The sequence below is a fragment of the Nothoprocta perdicaria genome, unplaced genomic scaffold (assembly GCF_003342845.1).
Source record: "Nothoprocta perdicaria isolate Ctin4 unplaced genomic scaffold, notPer1 scaffold_85, whole genome shotgun sequence".
NCBI classification, from domain to species: Eukaryota; Metazoa; Chordata; class Aves; order Tinamiformes; family Tinamidae; genus Nothoprocta; species Nothoprocta perdicaria.
This window is the reverse complement of record NW_020456143.1, coordinates 2,093,333-2,116,797: the sequence shown is the minus strand read 5'-3', so window position 1 is coordinate 2,116,797 and position 23,465 is coordinate 2,093,333. Positions and strand designations below refer to the sequence as shown.

At 38.2% G+C, this 23,465-nt stretch overlaps 1 protein-coding gene across 1 annotated transcript in view; it reads left to right on the top strand.

The window, feature by feature from the left end:
* The window catches only part of SEMA3A (semaphorin 3A), a 130,269-nt gene that overhangs the window by 27,739 nt on the left and 79,065 nt on the right, over nucleotides 1–23,465 (top strand). Inside the window, exon 4 of the mRNA XM_026052207.1 lies at nucleotides 6,568–6,687. Coding sequence (XP_025907992.1) covers nucleotides 6,568–6,687 — 120 coding nt within the window. The remainder of the gene's footprint in view (nucleotides 1–6,567; nucleotides 6,688–23,465) is intronic.

The window sequence follows — 23,465 nt, the reverse complement described above, 5'->3', positions numbered from 1 at the left end:
GGATGGACTTTATTTTTGTAACTGTCCGGGAAAAGTCTGCATAACACAGCCTAATCAGTGTTACATATCTGTAGTGTTTGTTTTTCAATCTTTCTGCATTTGGCTCCTATGCTTTTAGTTGCAGACATTTTCTTTGCAATTTATTTTTTCAGACTAATCTCTCTCTGCATAAGCCTTTCCATCAGTTTGATACACAAACTGAGAACCTCTTAAAAAATAAATGCACATGTTTGGTTAGTAAGTCAGACTTATTGATCTTTGTTTGGTGGAAGCCCTGCTAGAAAGCTTCATTAATGCTTTAGCTTCTATTCAAGGCAGGCACTCGGCTCTTATGCGTATTATATAATAGTAGAATTGAAATATAAGGATCTGCATACAGACCTACTGGGTGTGTGACTGTAGTTCTCACTCTGATGGCTAATGGCTATTTTAACCAATTTGAAGTGTAAATGGGAGATCAGTACAGTTGTATTCATCTGCAGTGAGGTTAATGCTTTGCCTGCCGTGTCTTAATGTGCCAATAAATAGCAAACTATGCTGTTTATTTTAATTTCAATGGACTTCCAGCATCTACATTTGAATATCTGTAGCTCATAGCTTCTGCCAAGCTTAGAGGAAGCAGAGTAGAGCACATCACATACCCACCTACAAGTGTATTTGAAATTAAAACTTCTTACTCTAAACCTTATTCCTACCTGACAAGAAGCTTCTGGGGCAATATTTCTTCTAGCAGGCCAAATTCGTCTTCAGTTCTCATATGCAAGGTAGATTGGCTATAATTGAAAATCTTCCTGCCTTATGCACCACCCCAGCCCAGAATAGCAATAGTTTGCATGGTTTTGTGGAAAGATGCAGATGCAGATTCAAGTAGCAATCATGCCATCGCAGTACCGCAGTTTTATGGCAAAAATTTTAAAAAGCAGCAATCCAAACTTCTCTTAGGAATGACAGAAAGAAAGAGAGACGTCACAGGTCTTGCTAGGAGATCACAGGCATCGTGCAGGGGTTTAGCTGCTTAGATTTGAAAATAGAGCTGCTTCTGCCTAAGGACTTCAGCTCTTGGGGAAACCTCATGTCTTTTATTGAAACATGAATGAAGATTAATCCTCTCCAGGGTTTGGCAGGATAAATGAATGGGGGTTTTGAGGCCTACAGTTGCTCCCACATTATGTACCTAATTTTGTCTTTGAATCTGTACTTCAGTCATTCTGTTCCATATGCAATCACTTGCATTTTCTGCTGTAGTGTGACTGTATATAAACTCGTGCTTTAGGGCATAAAGCAGTGTTATCTTTTCTATGGACAAGAATTTTTTCCTGGTGTTTTCGACTGCCCATTGTGAGAAACAGAATCATTAAGTAGAAGATTACAATGATTCACTAGAATGATTCCAGTGCTCCTCTTCTTTGGGAAATAYTTTCATAGTATACTGTCATAATGTGCATGGCTGTACTCTGGAGAACTTTGTAGAACTCACATTTGTTTTACTCACATTCTTACACTACAAGTACTTTATATTCCAGTTCCATAGTACTTTCACCTATTAAACCCACTGCTTTCCACCTGCAAAATAAATTTAAAAGACCGTTTTTATTTTTTCACATGTTCTAAGAGGAACAATATGTGAACGGCCTGGATATGTCCAGAATATGTTCTCTTAACGATTTGCCATTCCTGGGGAAAGTGAAAACGGATGTAAAAGTACCATGGGCTGAAGCTGGTGCTGAAGCAGTGCTTAAAATTTCCTGGCAAACTTGGGCATCCCAGTTTCCGGTTCCTGAGTACATCCCGTTCCTCCTGTGGATATTTCCTCCCATCTCCCGTATTTTACTGAGATGCTGCAGTTCTCTTATTGCCTAATGCTGCTGGCATGGACCTCTGCGTTCGCAATAGCGGGATGGTAGCAGGAGGTGCCACTGCCAAGTAGGACAAGGCCAGGCTGAGGAGAAGGATGTAGTCCCAGCCTCCAGCCAGGGACTCCAGTGCTCGCCCCAAGGCCGAACTGATGTCCTCACTGGTGTCAGCAGGAGAGCTGGGTGCCAAGTTTCACAACTGGAGGTGTTTGGGTGCTAGTGGATTAGCCTTGTAGCAAGGATGAGAAGAGGGAAACACAGATAGGGAAAATTTAAGGAGATTATTCAAGGCACATGTAGAAAACTACTGGGAGAGCCCAGTTGCTTGAATGCACAGTTTTCCCTAATTATTACTATCCCCTGATATCTTTGTTGATATTAATATGTGCTGGAATTTGGAGAGAACCATTCAAAGTGGTTAAAACTTACATTTTAGAGCTGTGAGGGAGGATTTTCTTCTGCAGACCACATAAGGTAGGAAAACCAAATAGTCATAATCTCAGAAGAGACTCCCGCTAAGCTCAGAATATCCCTCAGAAATGCTTAGCTATGAGGGGACATTTTCAGTGTATCTGTGCAGCTGCACTTAAGCCCAGCTAAAGGGCTGGACCTGTTTGCCCAGCAGTGAGATCAGTGATGGTGCTGGTTTGGTCCTGGTGAGACTCATGCTGTCTCAGAGGCAGGGCAGGGACTTCACTTTCAACTTCCTGAGCTGACAGGGTCTTAAACAAGAACTGTAATTTCACTTTGATGTCATTTATTATGCTTTAATAGTCCTTTTTATTTATTTATTTACTTTTACAATCATGTAAAATATATAAAGAAACTTAATCTTGTTAGGGAGGTGCATGAGAATTTGCTGGATAGACCTTAATGGCTCCTTTATGCTGCTATAAAACACAGGCAAGAGATATTAGCAGTTTTAGCTGGACTAGCAACGTCAAATATTATATAAATTTATTTGATATTTTCAAGGATTTATTGCTGTAAGTATTTACTTTCCCCATTGTTTAACTAGGCTGTGTGTTTCTCAAGACAACTGTGGTAAAAATCTGTGCAAGGAATTAAGGAGAATTGAAAAGCAGGGAAGAATGAGCCAAATTTGCTTTTGGATACATAACAGAAATCCAGAGTAACTCTACCCATATTGACATAGTTACACTGTAGTAAATCTTGAACAGTTGAAGGAAAAATATGGCTATGAAGGAGTTGTTTTTTTCCTCTCCTCTCCTCTCCTCTCCTCTCCTCTCCTCTCCTCTCCTCTCCCCTATTTACCATAAAGTAATCTGGAATAATACAATTAAAGATTGTAAATTTTTATACCCTTCCATATAAACCAAAGTGTCTGCCCCCATGCTAATGAGAGTTCTCCATCTTACCTTAAACATATTAGCTATCTAATACCTTCTTGCTCTATGTTGGAGATTTGGGCAGAGAGTTGGGCAGAGAGGAACCTCATGAGGTTCAATAAGGACAAGTGCAGGGTTCTGCACTTGGGGAGGAATAACCCCAGGCATCAGTACAGATTAGGGGTGGACCTGCTGGAAAGCACCTCCACGGAGAGGGACCTGGGAGTCCTGGTTGACACCAAGTTAACCATGAGTGAGCAGTGTGCCCTCGTGGCCAAGAAGGTCAATGGGATCCTGGCTGCATCAGGAGGAGCGTTGCCAGGAGGTCAAGGGAGGTGATTCTGCCCCTCTACTCAGCTCTGGTGAGGCTGCACCTGGAGTACTGTGTGCAGTTCTGGGCACCCCAGTATAGGAGGGACGTGGAGCTTCTGGAGAGGGTCCAGAGAAGGGCAACCAGGATGATTAAGGGAATGGAACATCTCTCGTATGAAGAGAGGCTGAGTGAGCTGGGCCTGTTTTCTCTGGAGAAGAGACGGCTCAGAGGGGATATGATTAATATGTACAAGTTCAGGAAGGGAGAATGCAGGGAAGAAGGGGACAAGCTGTTTTCACTGGTGGCCAGCGATAGGACGAGGGGTAATGGCCACAAGCTGAAGCATAAGAAGTTCCATCTCCAGGTGAGGAGGAACTTCTTTACTGTTAGGGTGACAGAGCAGTGGAACAGGCTGCCCAGGGAGGTTGTGGAGTCTCCTACTCTGGAGGTCTTCAAAACCCGCCTGGATGCCACCCTGTGCCACGTGCTCTAGGTGTGCCTGCTTGAGCAGGAAGGCTGGACTAGATGATCTGTAGAGGTCCCTTCCAACCTTAAATATTCTGTGAATCTGAATCTGTGGAGATAAGCAGTCAACCAGTGTTTAGCATATGATTATGGAGTCAGATACCATGTTACTGTAAATCTGAATAGCTCCAGTGAAATCTGTGTGAATTAATTTAGCTTATATTTTCAGCCCATTTACCCCACAAATTTTGAAAGGGTCTGTGTCTACTGGCCTTTAATATTTCGTATTGTTCAGGTAGGCAGCTTCTAACACGTGCAGTAAAGAATTTTAGACCACAAAGTCATTTTTAAAATCATCATAAACCAATAAGGTTTTATCACTAAGGTAAAGCATAGTGCCACTCAAACAGTGGTGAGATTCAGTTTGGCCAGATATAACCCCAAGTGAGAAATTTCTGAATCCTTTGAGTAATGATCAAATCTTTAGTCATTTTTAAAACATGTAGAGTCAATGTAAAAAACATGGCGTGTTAAAGAGTTTAAGAAAGGGTCGATTTCAATTTCATTCATTTTTAATGTTATGTGAATTTATAGTAGTTGTTCATTTTTACTCTCCAAGGTACTGAGTTCATAACACCCGTCCATAATGTTTCTTTCATTAAAAAGCAAAGAATAACAGTACTAAGAACAATATATAAACACACAGTATAATTTTGATGATTTATTCCACATATTTGTTCAATGCTCTACCATGGTGGCATGGGAAGGCAACCTCTGCATGTGGGTCATAGATGTATACTCATATTTACACATTTGTAGGAGAAAGAATATATATGCATCAGATTTTGTGTGGGTTTYTTTTGTGTGTGTGAAGAAAAGTCAAAGTGGAAAGAATGGAGAGAGATCCCATGTAACATCCATCTCTATTTYTTACAATTTCCTGCTGGATTTTCTTAACTATCTCTGTTTTCTCTTCTGTCTTGGTGGGAAGGATAGCTTGAATAGTCAGTACTAAGACAAGGGCAGGGGATGACTCTGCTCTCGGGACTGTTTTTCTTAATACATTGCCAATCTCTGCTGTGCAAATAAACCTTCAAGTTGAAAGGACGATGTCATTTCAGCAGAGTGACGCATCATTTTATGTGTATTGGCYGCTCTTTGCTTTTCCCATTGGCACCTCCTTTCTAGCAGAGCCATTATTTTGTCCTGGAATTTGCTGCTTTCGTTATCAAGCAAGTTAGAGATGGTCAGGATGCCAGTCAGGGACATTTCTGGGAAAACTCCCAGATGTCCAAAGATGTTTTTCCAGGCGACCTGATCCTCTCTGAGAGCAGGCGGAAGGGCTGCTTGGTATAAGACCTGCCAAAAGGATGCCTTGAATCTGGGCTAATAAATTCTTCTGTTGGCAAGTGATGGAACTGGAGCACTTTTACTGTTGCCCTCTCCCGCTGCTGTAATTGCCATTTGCAATTTTCATTTGCAGAAAAGAGGCAAAATTGTTGTTAATAATAGTATTTTGTRGAAAGTCTTCTATTATTTTATTTATTTTTATACATGATAAACATTGCACAATACCAAAAGACCAGAGAAAAGTTTCTTTAGCTTTTAATATAAACTTTATGGGAAATGGCTATTTTATGTCGATGTACTTATTCTTCTCCAGTTTGCTGTCAATTTTTTTGTAACATTTGTCAGTATACTGGTGCTTCATAAGAATAAAAATATTTGTTTTCTTTGTTCAACCTGATTAAGATAAAAAAAATTAATTGAACAGAAAAAGTGTGCTCTAACTGTCCGGTTAGGCTTGTTTTCTTTTTAATAAAATTAAACATTAACAATGGCATTTTTGTTAACAGACTATAGATAATATTTTAACTAGGGACTGTTTGTGTTACTATTATATTTTTAATTGCTGAGAACATGAATTATTGATGTTGAATAATTTATTTAGGTAAAAAAATACAATGTCTAAGTCTTGCAAAGCTTCTGTTCTAGGTGATATGAGTAGTTGCCTTARACTTAAGAGTGTATGTACACATCTTTGTAAAACTGTTCCCTAAGCATATAGAGCAGACTTGAGACACCACACATATTATTGTTAGAAATAGTATGTCAATGTTTTATTTTTCATCAACTAGTTCCATCTGGCCCATTATTTTTTCTAATTGTTCCTTAATTGCATACAAGCCAGCAGTTGCTCCATTTCTCTTCATTATTCACTCTGACATTTTTCTATAAATGGGTTTTGTCTTACAAACATAGCAATAAACTTAATTATAGAGATGAAGCGTGTCTGAAGCCAAAAAAAAAGCAGGAAGATTATTTGGGTAATATTTTCTTCAAGGGTGGATACTTGATTAAATTTCAGCCAAAGATATTTAAATTGGATCCTCARTCAAGGTGTTTATTAAATGCCTAGTGATAAACAAGCTCATAAACAGCATRAAATGATCACACCTTTAAAATGTGCTCCTTCTGCCATGCATCCCCAGTGCAGAAATGCTTCCATTACTCATGATGACTGCTTGATTTAACTTTGTGGTTAATGTTATTTTGTTTTTATTTTTATTCCCCCATTTCTTCACAGAGAGAATGTGCTAATTTCATCAAGGTGCTTAARGCTTATAACCAAACACACTTGTATGCCTGTGGAACGGGGGCCTTCCATCCAGTGTGCGCCTATATTGAAGTTGGAAGCCATCCTGAGGTAAAATATCTTAAAACCTTTATTTTCCTTTTTCGTCTTTGTGATCATTCTYGATATGTAGCCAAGATTTCTGTTCACCCAAATTGCCCCAAGTTCTGGGGCTTGGCAGTGGATCGTGTAGGACGTGCTCCTGAAGCTGCTGCTTATGGGCTGCCCAACTATTCATACAGCATCCATATGTTGCCCTCTTAATGCAAAAAAGTCCATCTTGGTTTGTGAAGTTATGTGCACCCAAAAATCAGTGTCACCAGCTGAAAGCACTGTGAGTATACTGATTTTCCTGACTGAAGTTTTTATTAGAATGGCTCTTCTGTCTTGTCACTGACCTGCAGTATAATCATTCCTCAAAAAACAATTTTTTAATTTGGTATTAAAACAGGTACATGGTATAAGTGCTTTCACTCAGGTTACCTGAACATTGTTCCATGGACTGTTTCAATTATCAGCCAGATTTTTAATGTGTTTGCAGCAGTCACATTTAATTTATGAATATGCTTTATTGATGAATCCAAAACTGTGTTGCTTGTGGCTTCTGAGGAGCAGCTATTTCAAGTCACTTTATGGTTTTGCAGGTCAAGTTTTCAGATTTCCCTGGAAATGAGGACATGTAACTGAATGAGAGCTCACTCAGTCATTTAAAAATCAGATTTCCTTCTTGTAAATTAATGAACTTTTGAATGTTCACTCTGTATAGTTTTAGTCTGGAAATCATTTTTCGCTATAAAAATGTCTTCTGATATTTGAAACATGAGTCTTCATAGTGTTCTAAGCATGAGGTTTTGAAAGGATAAAGAAGCAGCAGAGTAGGAGGGATTTTTTTTCTTGTTTTTCTTTTTTTTTTTTTTTTTTTTCTTTAATGCTTTATTACAGAACGCATTTTTGGCAATTAGCGATTGTCTCTTGACCACATACAGTATGTCATTGCTTGCTGCATTAAACAGATTCTCTGCTTCCTGAGATCCATTTGGGAATTGGTAGGCATATTAATTAACTCGCATTCTGTAAGATATGTGTCAATCAATTCTTGGCTCTCTGCCAAGTGAATCTATCTGCAAAGAGATAGCTTGTATGAGGTCATTTACTTTTACATTTGGCTGTTTTATGAGTGTACCGTAAAACTAACACACACTTTATCAAGGATTTATAGCAAGGATGTCCAGAGAATAGAGGCCAGATCCAACCTTGGTTTAACATTTGGGATTTTGAAAGACTGGTGTCAATGCTGTCTTTGTCCTTGGCACTGAAAAAGAATATTTGGGTCATCTTCCTTTTAGCAGTCTGTAACTATCAAGAGAATCTAAGTCCTTGTTCTCTTAAACATTTGTGCACTGAGTTTGTTGCTGCCCATGTGCCCAAATCTTTCTCATGACTTTGGCTTCGACTTCACAAACCAGAGCAGTGAGAAGGGTTTTCATCTGAACTACCTCAGGCCTTGTTGCACTTTTATCTCCTCTTCATACTTAAACCAGGAGAGAAAACAGCCTCCCCTGCCCTTTCAGTGGCAGCAACCTCTGTATCTTTTGCAACATCTCAGATGGTCTCTCCATCTTCTCAGTCCAGCCCCTGTGGAGAGAAGATGGGCCAGGCAGGAGGCAACTCTATCTTCCACCACTTATTTTCCCAAAGCTGCCTGGCAAGCCAGGCTGCCATCCCTTGTAAGAGGAACAGTGAAAGGATCTGATTGAGTTTGGAAGGAGGAATTGTCTTCACTGTGCCCCTCAAAGCCAGAACCGCCTCCATCTTTTCTTTCATGTGAAATGGCCAGGAATTTCACATGCCTGGAAGAGGAGGGAGTTTGATTGACAGTAACTATTAAAGTTACTAAAAGTGGAGGATACAGTATTAACCCTTTCCTCCCTGCACACTGCATCTGCAAGAGCCAGATGGTTTTTTGTCACCATGTCACACAGCAGCTCCGGGCATGCCAGTGAGACAGGGGCTCCCTCTCTGTCATCCCTGTTTTACACCTCCCAAACACACTAAAAAAAGGAAATGAAGGCAAGCAGTTAATTCTGAAATAAAAAATGGTCCTCCAGAATATTTCCTGAAGAAGACTCACTTTCTACTTTCCACAACACTTTCAGAAGATTAGCTGACTTYGTCTGCTTATTTATTTTCAAGCACTTTTAGAAGAGAAGAGGTAAACGTGAACTGATGAGGGGAATAGCTGGATACCTGCAGTGCGATAAGACTGCTTGCCTATGTGATCTCTAAATGCAGCTCCCCTAGTCTGAGCACAGTGGAGATGGAAAAATGAGTATGGCTCTAGCTGACAGGGCTGGAGAAATGAAATTAAATAATAAAAGAAGAGTGGGAAGGGATAGAAAGAGACACTGGAAGCAATTGGAATGGATTGCAAGAGGCTGGAATATTTTTATGATTGGGGGGAGAAGCAATAAATTACTGTATGTGACAACCATAAAGTAATGGAAATATGAATTGCTAAATCTGTTGCATATCTTTTCTATATGAAGCAGCATATTACAGCCCTGTTCCATATTGGAAGAAAACCATTTCTAGTGATGAAACTAGGCAGATCTAATTGAGTTTGATGAAGTACAGTAAAAGAAATAATAGTAAAAAGGTAAAAGGATATGAACAGCATGCTGTGCATCTGATTAAAAATGATCTGTGCAAATGTATATAACCTAATATGTTGTGAATTACACCACATTCTAAGGAGTAAAGCAGACTAATCTTTCCTTAAATCCATTCCAGATGTGGAAGTGAATAGCCACAGTATTTAGAGGGAAGAATAAAGTTGATGTTTGAATAGACTTTCCTGTAGCACATAGGCTTGAGATCATTTTAGAGAAGAAAAAGAACATGTATAGACAGAAGATACCTGAGAGGAACCTAACTTGGACAATTTGAATAACCCCCTGGAGAATCTCTATTTCTGTCTTGACTGATAGAGCAAATTAGTTCTTACTCAAATGTCTATGCTATGTCTATGCTATGTCTCTGAAGTTAGGAGAGTGACCTGACATAGACACCTACACCTATTTTGGGTCCCTACAGTTGAGCAACTCMTGACATTGTCTTCACATGAAGCAATAGAATACAAGAAAGCAATTACTAGATAGCACAGGAACATAATTAGCACCACTGTGCTGTGCTCCYGCTGACTGTGGATGAAACAGTGGATGTGGATGACTGCGTGGAAATGGTGAACTTATGGTTGCAAAACCACCTACGTCAGATCTGGGCTTAAAAGGAACAAATCCAGGCGSAGGGAGGCACAGTGGCGCATGAAACCTACCAAAAAGAGCGGCAGGATGCGGAGTGCACCTGCCCATGGGGCTGCTTCCCCAGCCCTCCCTTTGGGATAGTTTGCGTGCTCAGGAAGGAACAGGATTTTCCATTTGCTTAACCCTTGCACACACATGGGAATCTCTTGGGTGCCCCCCTAGACTCCCATTTTGAATGCTGGGCCATCACAAGGGCTGACAAAATTGTTTGCCAGCTCCTGGGCAGGAATGCACTGGAGTTGCTTCAGCCGAGCTAAACCAGCAGACACTGCAGAACTAGTCCCACTTCTTTTATTACCTCCTATCTCTAAATTTCTTGTCATTGTCCAACAGATTAAAACTCGTTTTTAGCTGGATGAACTTAAAAGATCTGGGATCACTTTACTTGCAGGTTATTTCTTGTTCTTAATAAATAAAGAAGCTCTAAATTTAGTTCAGATTTATGATGTACATAAAACATTAAGTTATTGCATATGAAGTTATATAATGCTACCACCTGTAACATATTTGCTTTTTTCCGGTCTCTGTGCATTTTAAAAATCTTTGGTTCAACTCATAAAATGTTGCTAAGTTATACCTTCCACTCCTTTTGTCCCTTCTGTACCTCGCATTAGAAGAAGTCCAGAGTGCATTTGCTAAGTAAGGGACATCCTGTTCCGATACATTTATGCGTCTGCCTTTTATATATACATACACACACACACACACACACACACACACACACACACACTATAAATATAGTGATGGAGGAGCAGATTCTTTCCTTAAAAAATAGCTTTGAAGGAACACACTACTTGAAGGACCAGCGCTACTGCTGATAGAAAAAAAAAAAAAAAGCAGCAACAACAACAACAAAAATCTTTTGTTTCACTATGTAATATAAAATTCAGGGTAAAACATTGACTTCACTAGTAGCAGATGTGGCCTAAATAAGCATAAATTCATTGAAGACGGTGTAGCTGTGTCAGTTTACATCAGTTAAGATTCTGGCCTGTGGTTTTTAAGTGAAACATATGAACAAATGATTTCTTAAATTAAGACTCACCTCAGGCTAATTTGCTTTCCATCTAATTAATGCTGCTTTTATATGGCATTTATGTGCTTGCCAAATATTAAGAAAAGGAAATCTACTATAACAAAAACAAGGAAAAATGATACTGCTAAAGGGTGATTTGTGYCTGGGCTATAGCAATCCTAATCATAATTATAGTCACAAATGTTGAAATAGTCACAGAATATAGTCAAAGAAATGTTGATAAAGGGAGTTCTAGTTTATAGAGCTACACCAGTTCARTTCAGAGGTGCTTTAATCTTCCAAAACAACAGCTATCATGTTGCTATCGTGGTTGAAAATAAGGCTTAAAGAGGTAGATCTCTAGTTAGCATACAGGGTAAGTACTGTCCCGTCTGCTGTTCCATGCTGTCTGGATTTCCCATCCATTTGGCTACCTTGTGTGAAAACTCTCTTCCTAAAATCAGGCTTTTCACACATGTGCAATTTACCTCCACTTGTCAAAAAGAATAAATCTTGGCATAGTTAGAGCCTTCCTAGCATTTTGAACGTATATCATTTCATACACAGTTATATGTAGCTATATATAGGACAGATTTTTTTTTTTCCCAAGTCATAATTCATTATGTCTGTGGTGGTGAATAGGAAGCTTCCAGTGACCCAGAGGCAGGATTTACCAGAAGGAGCGTAGGAGGGGAAAGGAAGCGTGACGGCCCTTTGCCCTAGGACTTCCTTGGTGAGGTATTCGTACTGGTAACATAGGACAAACACTTCTGTATGAAAACTCAGATGCTGTTGTGGAAGAACTATATATTATTTAGTACATCTGTATATTCATATATATGTGTATATATATATACACACACGTGYGCGCGTAATATATATATATATACACACACACATGTATATATGTATACACACACACATTTTTTTTAAGCAACGTGGTGCAGTAACATGCATTTGCTACCAGCTTCGTGCTAGGTCCCAAATGGCACCTCTCGTTACACAGCATTATCTTGCGATAAAGTTACACAAGTAGAAGGTCATTAAAAAGTGGTAACTTGATTCCTGCTTAAAAGACTTTTTTAAAAAACTCCATAAATCCCTTTGTAAACAAATATGAATCTGGTTCATGGTTAAATCCCTTTATTTATGAAGGCCTGTCTCTGAATAAATCGCAGATCTCCTTTTAACTTAGCTCTATTCTGAAGAGTTTTATTTGCTAACTGGGTTAAACTAGGTGTCCTCAAGTTTTTCAAAACTCTGTCCTGTCATCTGAACCAAAAGATAATTCCAATAAAAGCTTATTTCCAGAGTCATTCCTTTAAAGTACGACTATTAGGCTTTATGTGGTAATTTAGCTGTCGAAATATATGAGGTAAACTTTCCTTAACGGAATAGTGCCCTTGGCAGTGATGGCTGACATCTCTCCTACCCCTCACTGCTGTGAAAGTCTCCACAGCTGCTACAGACACTTTATCCACCCAAAAGTGAGATTCCAAAAGTGAGATATCAAAGGGAGAAATTGCAAAGGAGAGAGATTTTTTTTTTTCTAAGGCAAATATCCTATTTTTAGCAAGATGGGAGCTGATTTGTTAACTCAAAGTAGATACAGACTGTGAATGTAAAACAGACAGTTAAGAGTATAATCATTTAAATTTGCAGCTAGTGTTCATTTTTCTGACATATTCAATTAAGAAGGAACTGTCCCTATGACAGCTGAACATTAGACAACTGGCCCATCCATTGAGTTTTCACTTTACCCATGCAAAAGTACATTTGTAAGAACAAGGCTAGTCCAGATCATACGTGCAATGAATCTAGACCTATATCTTAAAATTCAGATGTGGTACAAATACTCTTTTTGGGGAGAAAGCATTTAGCAAAGGGGTCATGCTTTAATCATTGACAGGAAATGTGCACATCTCATGTTGGCAGCTGTCATGCGATGCGTTCAGGGCTGCCCTCACGTATTGCATAATTTCACCGGAGTCGTTTGGAATCTATTTATGTCTGAAGTGACAGAAATTCGGTAATTATGTCTAAGGTTCACTTGGAGATTTACAAGTTGAACATTTACATGCAGGAAATGGAGTTGAGGTTTAGACTGCCACAAGTCCGAACAGCGCAATTGGCTTTTTCATTCTTCACCTTTATTCCTCGGGCTGGTGACTTCATTGGTGTAGGCAAAGGGGAGCACAGTTCTGTAGTTAGTCATACCGAGAGGAACTTTAAGAGACCATGAGAAGCGAGACAAAGATGTGGAATTTACAACTGCAAGGGCCATTTGTTGCACAGCAGAAACCACTAATGCATCTCCTATTATTATTCAAGTCTGATCGGTTGAGCTATTCAGCAACCAACTTTTGTTTAGGGCTTGATAAATATATCCAAATTGTTATGGCAGACCTCCCAGCTTATCCTTAAGGAAAAAAAAAATCAACTCCAGAACCCTCTTACCTTATCCATATGTTTTAAGGAAAATGTAAATGAAAGTTATTCTGCAGGTGATGTTCTGTGGTTCTGCAGCTTGACTTTAATTGAAAACTTTTTTGAGATAAAAGAGAGCTAGAATATGTTTTGTAGCAAGTGTCAGTGTTTCCATGAGTCTGGTCTGGTCACCAGAGAGACACGATGATGCAGCGTGAACCTTCATAGGTCCATTTTATACTCACTTCCACTGGAAAGAAAAAGCAACAACAACAACAAACAAACAAACCCATAGATTCAGTGCAGAAAGGCTGTAGTTATGTGCGATAATGTCAAATTTGCACCCCCTGCCTCCTAATGAGAGCAATCTATGTGCTAGCACGCTACCCCCGCAATAGCTGAGACCCGCATTGTTCCCCAAATGCCCATCGCTCTGGGCCCAGGAGCGCCTGTTGATTACAGTGGGGACTGTATACAGTGTGCCACAGCTGAGCGACTGACATGAATAAGGAGCTAAAGCCAGTCGATGTATTCATTAGGTTCAGAGAAAGGAGCCCCGGCACTGTGGGAAAACTTTTGTTTATGCTGCTAGAAGGGAGGGAAAAAAAAAAGAGTGAGATAGAAACGGACCTCCATGGAAGTGAATTTGTGATGTGGACTGTGCACACAAACACACACACAACCGCTCAGCGAATTTTCGCTTATATTGCATGCAATCCTTTGTGAATCCAGGCCTTAAAAGCTTATCACAGGAAGGATGACTATCTTAGGATATGCTCTGATAATGCATGATTCAGGTCAAAGACATCTCGTAAGATCTGGCTCTAATCTTCCTCTGTGTATGTGCTGCTTTGTTCCTAATAGCAGTTGTCTTCAGTGGAGTACTCCATGAGTTATACCATTATAACTAAGACTTAAGTTCTCTCTTCCTTTGTATTGGCAGAGAAAAAACCTGGATTTCTAACACTGCCTGAGCAATGAGTCAGTATTCTGTGAATGCTTTTGGAAAAATAATTATTATCAGTGCCACTGGAGCTGACAGTGCTTTCAGAGTTATTTCTCTAAGTTGGTAAACTTTTCAGAGTTTCTTTCCGGGACATAAATAATCACTTAGGCAACATGATTACCTCATCGTAAAACAGTACAGTTTTGCCAAGTCATTACAAAATTAGTGTGTTTTTGGTGTTTGTTTTTTAAGAGAGGTGGCATTAATATGAAAGTTATAAGTCTATGTTCAAGGTGGGAATATTATGTTCATCAACAGAGTCCATACTGTTTCTAGTAGCGCAGAACCTGAGCATTATCTTCTTGTTTCACTAACTATTGAAAACATTAACTCAACTTCACAGCCAGGCAGCACATGTGCGATCTCATCCACACCTCTCCAGAAACCAAAGACAAGTGCGGCAGAGTCCTTCAATCCCCAGACCAACATAAGGGAGGAAAAAAAAATCAAACTACCATCTGGTGGAAAAACAAATTAATAAAAACAATGATAAACCAGCACATAGGATATATACGCTATGTGTTAGAAATGAGTTAGAATAATTTCTTGATGCAGAGGTGCAAGGCAAAGCAAATCTGAAAGAGCGAGTTTACCAGCACAGGTCTGGTTAGACCGTCTTCGAAGCAGAATTATCCTTACATCCTTGTCATCAAGCTCCCACTGATGGGGGGTGACTTCTTTGAGAAGAATCATATTCTCAGTGTGATTTCTGCAGCTGAAGGAAGTGGCTGTATTGTGTGTGTAGCACTGTACAAACATCTTGTCAAATAGGCTTTAAACAAGCAGAGTCACGAAGCGGCAGGTTTCAGCTGGGATGATATTCTGCATAGAGGCCATGAAACTGTGAAATGTAGGGCTGCACACAGCCCAGAGCTTATACCAAATATTATGGCACGAGGACAAGAGCCTCTTGATGTTAATGAACTCCCTGGAGTTTATCTGAAATCTTATGGGAGCTGGGGTCTTGGAGAACTGCTTTTTCCAGCCTGATTTCTGCATGTATTAGGTAGGAATATTGACCTCTGAGAAGTAATGTGCCCAGCTTTTCTGAAAGGGAAAGATGAGAACAGTTGTGGATTTAAGAGCAAGCTTTAAAATATATTCAGGAAAAAAAAAAGGAGAGAAAGAAAGAAGAAGGAAGGAAGGAAGGAAGGAAGGAAGGAGGGACTTTCCATATTAGGAGGCCTCCTTGTTTTTTTCCTAGACTTCTTATGCATCCGTTATTTCATCAACACCTGCATTTGGCATGACAAAATTGGCTTCTCCATAAAGATTAAATCTTCTTTTGCCCTTTATAAAAAGCAGAGCAACTGCAGGTGAAGCTACGATTTGTCTGAGTGAATAGCAGTCCAGAGGTATTTCCAGGGTTTGCCTGGTGGAAGAGTAAATAATGCTTCTTTTCTTACTATCTTGACCATCCCTGCTTTTACGAAAAGACTCACTTTCATGTGAAAATGCTTTCATAACACTTTCCAGATACCTTCTCACCTTTACAAGTTTTTGAAACTGAATTTCTTCTGTTTTATAAAAAGATTGTCTTAAATTTGTTGCTATCTAAATATCTTTAAATCATAAAATACCACTGTTCATTTCAGCAAGAAAATAATGCTAAAGGTAGATGCTTTGATTAATGATTAATACTTTGATCTTTTAATCTTCTTAAGAAGATGAGATTGGACCAAACTGTAAAATAATGGATGAGAATTAATACCATATATGCCATATCTAAGCAGAGGACAGCTGTAGGAGGAATCGTCTTTTCAAACTTTGGGCGGATATAATTTAACTGTTGTATGACTTTCTACCTTTGCTARCTACCTTTACAAAGGTTAAAGCAAACATTTTTTATCAGTATGAAATCTTTCATCTTTTGCATCATGTGTTTCACTGGCATAAGATGACACAGATAGATTAGCAGTCCGGTATTTCAAGATCTTAAAAGTCTGACAGGAAAAAGAAAGAGAAAACCCTTCACCTTTCTTTAAACAGTACTTTTATGAAAGGGTGAAGCCTCACTGGGCACTGTACGCATGATTGCTGCAAGAGCAGCCATCCACAGGAGGAGAATCCAGCCCAGGGATGGACCAAGACTGGGACTGTGCTTCATGCAAGGAGAGAATGTGGAACTGTGCATAAAATTATCCAAAAATAATGGATGTGCAAGTAGTGCAGAGGTGTAAATAACTGTCTTGCTTATATACTGTTATATATGTGTGTGTGTGTGTGTGTGTGTGTGTGTGTGTGTGTGTGTATATATATATATACACATATATATACTGTCTGTTTTTCTTGCCACAAGGAGTTAATCAATTTCCTTCTGAGAGACTGTGGGATACTGCTTTTTGTGACATTGGAAATTAGACTAAGTGATCACAGCAATTCTTCCTGTCCTAAAAAGCTAAATTAAGCTAAAAAGCTAAGTCACTAGAAGTTAGGGGGAAAAGAAAATCGTTTACTCTTCCATTAAGCCCTTACCTTGTTTGTAACAACTTGTTTCTGCTTGTGTCAGTCAGTAAGTCGGTGTGGAAATGTGGTTGCTTCTCTYGAGCTTTGGAGCATGAACCAGGCAGAAAGGTCCTCATGTATCAGCAGTGCAGGAAATGGAAGGCTATATGTGCCATTCCTTCTCCTCTCCTTCGTATAAGACAAATAACGTATGGTTGTGACCTGGCTCAGATGAAATGCATGCCTCTTAAGTCCTTCGTGCCTCTTTCCACTRTTATTTGGCGATTTAAGGAAAGACAAGGTAATAGTAATTCTTTTCCTCKTCTTTTCATCTTCTGTATTAATTGTGAATATAATTCACATATGGCTATTTTAATTTATTCTCAAAATGAAAACTTTTTTTTTTTTAAGAAGAAAATGTGTTTTTTTTTCTTTAACTCACATGGTCAAAGTAGAATATGAAAAACATACTAGATGAAAAACTAGTCACTACAAGAAAACTGAAGAAAGGTGTTGTACAGAATGAATAAATATATCATGATGAATTCAAACCTTTTAAAATTGACATGAACTTGCAGTGTCATCTAATCTGTCCTAATTGGTATACATCTGCAGTCAACCRTTTACAAGTCTGGACTGTCTTCTCACCTGTGCTGATATAAATCACAATTAGTGATTCTTGCAATGTAGCATTAATTTGCATTTTAATCCCTTCTTTTTCAAAGACTGAATGCCTGATCATATTTTTAAGCATTGTCCTAAGCAACTCTCTTCCTATATCTGTGTATGCATCAAGTAGTCCCAGAAGAACTGTAATATAACTTTCCTCTTATGTGATTACATATATTTTAGTTAAGAAATAACACCGGATTTATGAATATCTATGGATTCCTCTGAGTTGCAACATGGTCACACTAGGGAAAATATGTTAATAAATGTTGGCAAGTACATAATCAGATGAGAACACAATACTCTCCATTAATGAAATATGATCCATAATGAATCTTGCATGGGAGTGCTAATAACTACCTTTAGGTTAAAGTGCTCAGATGTCACAGTCTAACAATATCTGTCTTAGATGTGTATCATTACAGTAAAGTAATTAAAGGTTACTTAGCTGTTTAAACGGTTACCTTGGAGGAATCCTGCAATAATGTGGCTTCAGTCATGCCTCCACAGTAAAATGAATTAAAGAAATTAAGTATCAGCCTTATAGTAGTGTATTTTATGCGCAGAATATGTGATATTTAAGTATCAGAATGATCAGGGCCTGTTTCCGCATACTCCTTGAGTGCAAAGTTCAAGCAGCATAAGGGGAATATAAACATTCACTGGATCCTTTTCATACTTCTGTGCTGTCAGTGAAAGCCTGGTAATTAATGGCTCTAGATTTGCTAAAAGCTCTATCTGACTCATCAGAAAGATGCTTTCAAGGATTACTAGCTTTGCTGTCTTCTGAACTAAATATAAACCGTATCATAAAGTTAGGTAAGCAGCTTGCTCAGGCTACAAATATTTCACATTGCCCGGTTAAGTGGGAATATATGTAACACTACTGACTGAGCAGGGCTCTGCAATAAAAGCACATATCTTTCTTCATAATTTCCATGATGGATTGAAAGTTGATTTCATAGATTTTGACTTCAAAATGTGTTTCCTAGTGCCATGCAAACCAGCAGTGACAGACAGCATATATCTCACTTTTATCTTTGTTTAAATGGAAACAATCCAGTAGGTAAATAGATCATCCATCTGAGCCCTTTTCATATGTACCTTAGAAGATGTAACATTCAGATCTCTGCTGACCTTCTGAGACATTGGCCCTGCTCCAGGCAATGAGATTATTCACATACCTAAAGCTTCACCCTTATTTAAATATTTTGCCTGATCATGTCTTTTGACAAACCAGAAGGTGAAAAAAAATCTCATCCTGCAAAAAACTGCTCACAACGAGACTAGGAGAGCATTGGCAGGATGAAAGGAAAGATTCTTGATAAGAATCTGCCTTTTTTGTGCCACGATGCAACTTTTGTGCCAGGGACATAATTGGCACTGGTGGCACCATCTTATCTGTGATATGCAAAGCTCCGGCACGTTTTGCTTGAGGATGACACTGAGGTTACATCTTCGTTTCCAGTCCTCAGGCTTCTGCTTCGGCTTCTGCTTCAGTCGTAATTGGTTTTACTGTCTGCAATTCAGATTTCTTGCAAGATGAAGCTTCAGTCATTGTTCTGAGAAAATGATCCCATGTCCCTGGGCCAAAAAAAAAATCCCCAGATAGCTAAAATAGCAGTGATGGAGCTATCTGTACACTGAGTATCCTTTGGATGCCTTTTAAAGACCTTCTACAGACATAAGGTCTGATGTTTCCAAGTTTCAGCTTTCCCGGAACAAACACCAACAGTCAAAAGTGAATTCAACACCTCAACACTTTATACTCCAAGCCTCCAAAAGGCACAAAGTTACAATGTGTAAATTTGAAAAGGGACTTCATATCTTGATTGTCAAAGAATTAGCCAGCTCCATGTTGCTGTAGCTTCTTAAATAGTTACACTTTTGCTTCTTCTTGGGCATAGTAAAATATACACATGCAGATTGCTCCAGCTTGATTCTCCACCTGTGAACTAGGTAGGGGTCTAGAAATGGTCTCCATAATAGAGGAATATTCTCTTCCTGTGAGTCTTTTTTTCTTTTTTTTTTTCCTCTTAGGTAAAATTTTAATTTAATTACTATTTAGAAACTCATAAGTATGTAAGCAGAAAAAACAAATGACATTGATTACTTTTTCAAAGCAGTACCTCCCTGATCATTTCATTCTATACTTCCACACTGCTATATGGGACAAATGGTAAACCTGACCAGGTTTTTCTGTATGAGTAAATCAAAATTAGATGTAGCTAAAATTTATTTACAAGCTTGTGAAAGCTTCATAAGGAGTATGACATCAACTACAATACAAACCATGTGTCAAAGAGCAAAAAAAAAAAAAAAAAACCCAAACCAACAAACAAACAAACAGACAAACTCAAATAACGCTACTGTTTTTTCCCTTGATTTGATCCATGTTTCGTTCTCCGTTTGGCTAAGAATTAGTGATCAGGAAGGTGATAGCTCGACAGTATTCATGGTGCCATATGCAATTTAATCATAGCTGTTTGAGGTGCTTAACTTCATTTACTTTATTAAATAACAATTATTTCATTCTGTTTTAACAACAACAACAACAAATTTCTTTATGTAAGTCATACACCCTTTGTTAGAATCAGGGGTCTAGTTTCATTACCCCAATGTGTATTTTGTTTTTTTAATTAGGAAGACAAAGTACGAGTCTTCATCAGACTACTGTTTCCATACTTGGAATCTATTCCTGGAATACTTACAGGAGAACAAATCCCTTGGAATCAGTAGCAGTTTAATCTGGATAATGAATTCTGATTCCTAACCAGAAAGCAGTGAATTTCATGCTGAATTTAGGAAATGGAATGAATGAGCATTATTTAACATGGAAAAATGCTACAGAAATCTTTCAAATAGGCATAACACAATAATAAATGATGTAGACACAAGTACAAGATTTACGCATGCTCCAAAAGACTGGTGGGAATAAATATAACAGCGATGGAGGAACCTGACTTTGTTTAACCTCCATCAAGAAAGGGAGCCAAAAACAAAAGTCTGGGCAAGGGAGTGGGAGTTTCGATCAGGGGAGCTGAATCTGCTAGGCTTGAGCCCTGTCCACCAACAAACTCGTGAATATCTAGCCCAAGTGGTGCAAATCCCTCCATATCCACTCTCCGTTCAGCTCAACTGCTACTTCAGGCTGCCTTTCCAAGGGTTTGGTGGGCAGGTAAGCTGCAGCACGATTCCCTTCTGCTTATCATGACCAGGTTTGCGAGTGTTATTTCTCTGTGAGATAATAAAAATGTAATAAAAATGTAAGGAAAAAAAAATAATACCAAAATACTAAATCTCTCTGTCCAAAGATTATAGCATAATAAATTTGTTAACTCAAGGTACTTTCTTGACTTTATAAAAACACTGACATATGAGAACCACAAAATAAAAGTCTTAGAAAAGAAGGCTAAAAAAAAAAGAAAAAAAGAAAAACAAAATGTTATTTTTTAGGTGATACAGAATCCTTTGAAAAATATGATTTATTTTAGCTGACATTGCAGAAACTACTTTAGATAACACTTAATGACTTAGCTATTATTTTTACAATCAGTATATTTCATGGGGTACTAAAGATAATAAATAAGGAAATACTTTAAAACAAATAACAGAAGACAGGAAGGCTGGAGATTTCAGTTACTTACAAAAAATAGAACATCTTAGTCATATGAAGAACTGATTTCACTAAGCAGTAGAGTCAGAAATGATTCTAAACTTATCTCTAGTAAAAAAAAATATAATATCCTAGGAATAACTAAAATCTCAATTACTGTAAGATTTAATCTAGAACAAATTTGGTCTTTTTCATTTGTGGTGCTCCAGTTTTGGCTGGCTTTTGATTTTGGTATTCTTTATACTGTCAAATTTAAAGCACAACCTTCTGAGCTTGCTTTAATATAAGTAATAAATATTTATTTTTTATGTAAGTATATTTGGAATACATTCTATTGGAAAAATAAGAGTATTTCTTTCAGTAATCAAATGCCATTTGTGAATAGTATAGTTCCTACCAACTTTTTTTTTCCTCTCTTACTAACATTTTTTAATCCGATACCTTGGTAATTTCTCCTATTCTTTGAAATCTGGCATTTCTTCTTCTAAATCACTTAGAATCCTCCAGGTTGACAAGATTAAGTGGAATTCAAGGAAGAGAGTAAGAAGATCTTAGAGAAACTGCAACAAAAGTTAGCCTAGATTAACTTTTAAGAAGTAATGTAGTAAAAACCGATATGTTAACAAGGGTAGTAAAGATTGGATGTGAGGGTTAGTCTTTGCAGAAGACATAAGGATGTTAAAGAGCCACCTGATGAAAACTGAGATGAGAAGAGCTAACATATGAGCATGAATGACTACCTGTATCATTACGGAGATGAAGGGATGAATCTCAATGTTTAGTTTCAGTGTTAGCTAGATATTTAGATAACTGAGATTGCAATTTTTTTTTCAAAGATTTTCAGTGAACAAAGGAAGACAAAGAGAAAGGAGACACCAAGTCCACATTTGTTTTTAAAGTTGTTTTTAAAGCCAAATTTTCCATGTCTCCACTGTGGCCATTCTTTGACTTTTGTGGAGACATAGAGGTTTATGTGCCAGTTCGTCCAACTAATATAGTCATTAATCACATAGCTGTTTAAGTGCCTGCTCGAGTGCTTTTATGAAAAGTGGCCTTGAATCCCTATTCAGAAGGAAGTTTAGCAAATGAGTTTATTGTTTTCAGGGAGGTCATTCAAACAATAAAGTAACACCAGGACTGGACCAAATCTGGAGTCTTTCTCTCCCCCTCCAATAAGTTGCATGAGATGCTTCAAAAAGACAGATTTGGGGTTTTCAGCCACAACTCTGCACAGGCAGCATCGTTGGCAGGACGCTAAAGGGGAATGGGAGACAGATTTTGCATTGGCACACATAGTTCCAGGGAACAGCAGGTCATGAAACAGAGGGGAAAAAAAGGTGACAAGAAAGATTAATCAATGGCAATAGCAAAGCTTTGGAGGAATCTGAGATTCATGATCTTTTGTTCTTTCCTACTATTATCTAATCTGCTCCCTTGAAAGTTAATTGCAGCCTAATTTCAGAGAATGTAAGTTATTTCACTGATCTAAAGCACCTGAAACGCAGTCAGCTAACTATAGCTAGTATAGTTACCTAGACTTATACCTCATCAATTCAGAAAGATAAATATCTTTAGAAATAGCGCTTATTTTTGTCACCTACGTTAATTTGACCTCAGGGGAAAAAAAAAAAAAAAAAAAAAAAAAAAGAACAAAATGAGAAAATGAGGCAGGTACTCAGAAGTAATACGTTTCAGAAAAGTTCGTGGATATTGACTTACTTTTCTCTGAAATGGAAAGATTAAAATTAAACAAATTGAATCCAAGCAGGGAGCTCAGGAACTAGTATGAAATTTCAGATACAACTTAGTTGTGCAAGAGCTGAGGCAAATTATTATCCAGCTAAAACACAATCCACGCCAGCTTGCAGAAAAAGACACACTTAGGCACTGCCATTAAACATACATAGATCCTAGTTCTATGACTCACATCCTTGAAATGTAGCTGTGCACCAAAATATATCTATAAGAATTATGTGGTATTATTCTTCTGATATTGACATCTGCAATAATAGTCCTCATGCACATTTTGAAAATTACTTCTGTATATAGATTTGCGTATAAATGGCTAACAATGTGATGTTAAGACAGAGGTGGTAGAAGGATAAGAGTACAGCAGAAGTAAGAATAAGGTATCAGAATACTGAAAGGTGGAATAAGTCTGTTTGTTTTACATTGTACTGTTTTCACTCCGATTTTGGGACCTACCTCATCATGATGCAATTTCTAATTAATAGAGTTATGGCTTCTTAAACTAGTTAAGCAGATAAACAGGATTTAAGACTAGTGACCAAGATATGATGAAACAACCTGAAACAAAAGGCACTTAAGATAGAAAGTGGCTTCTGAATA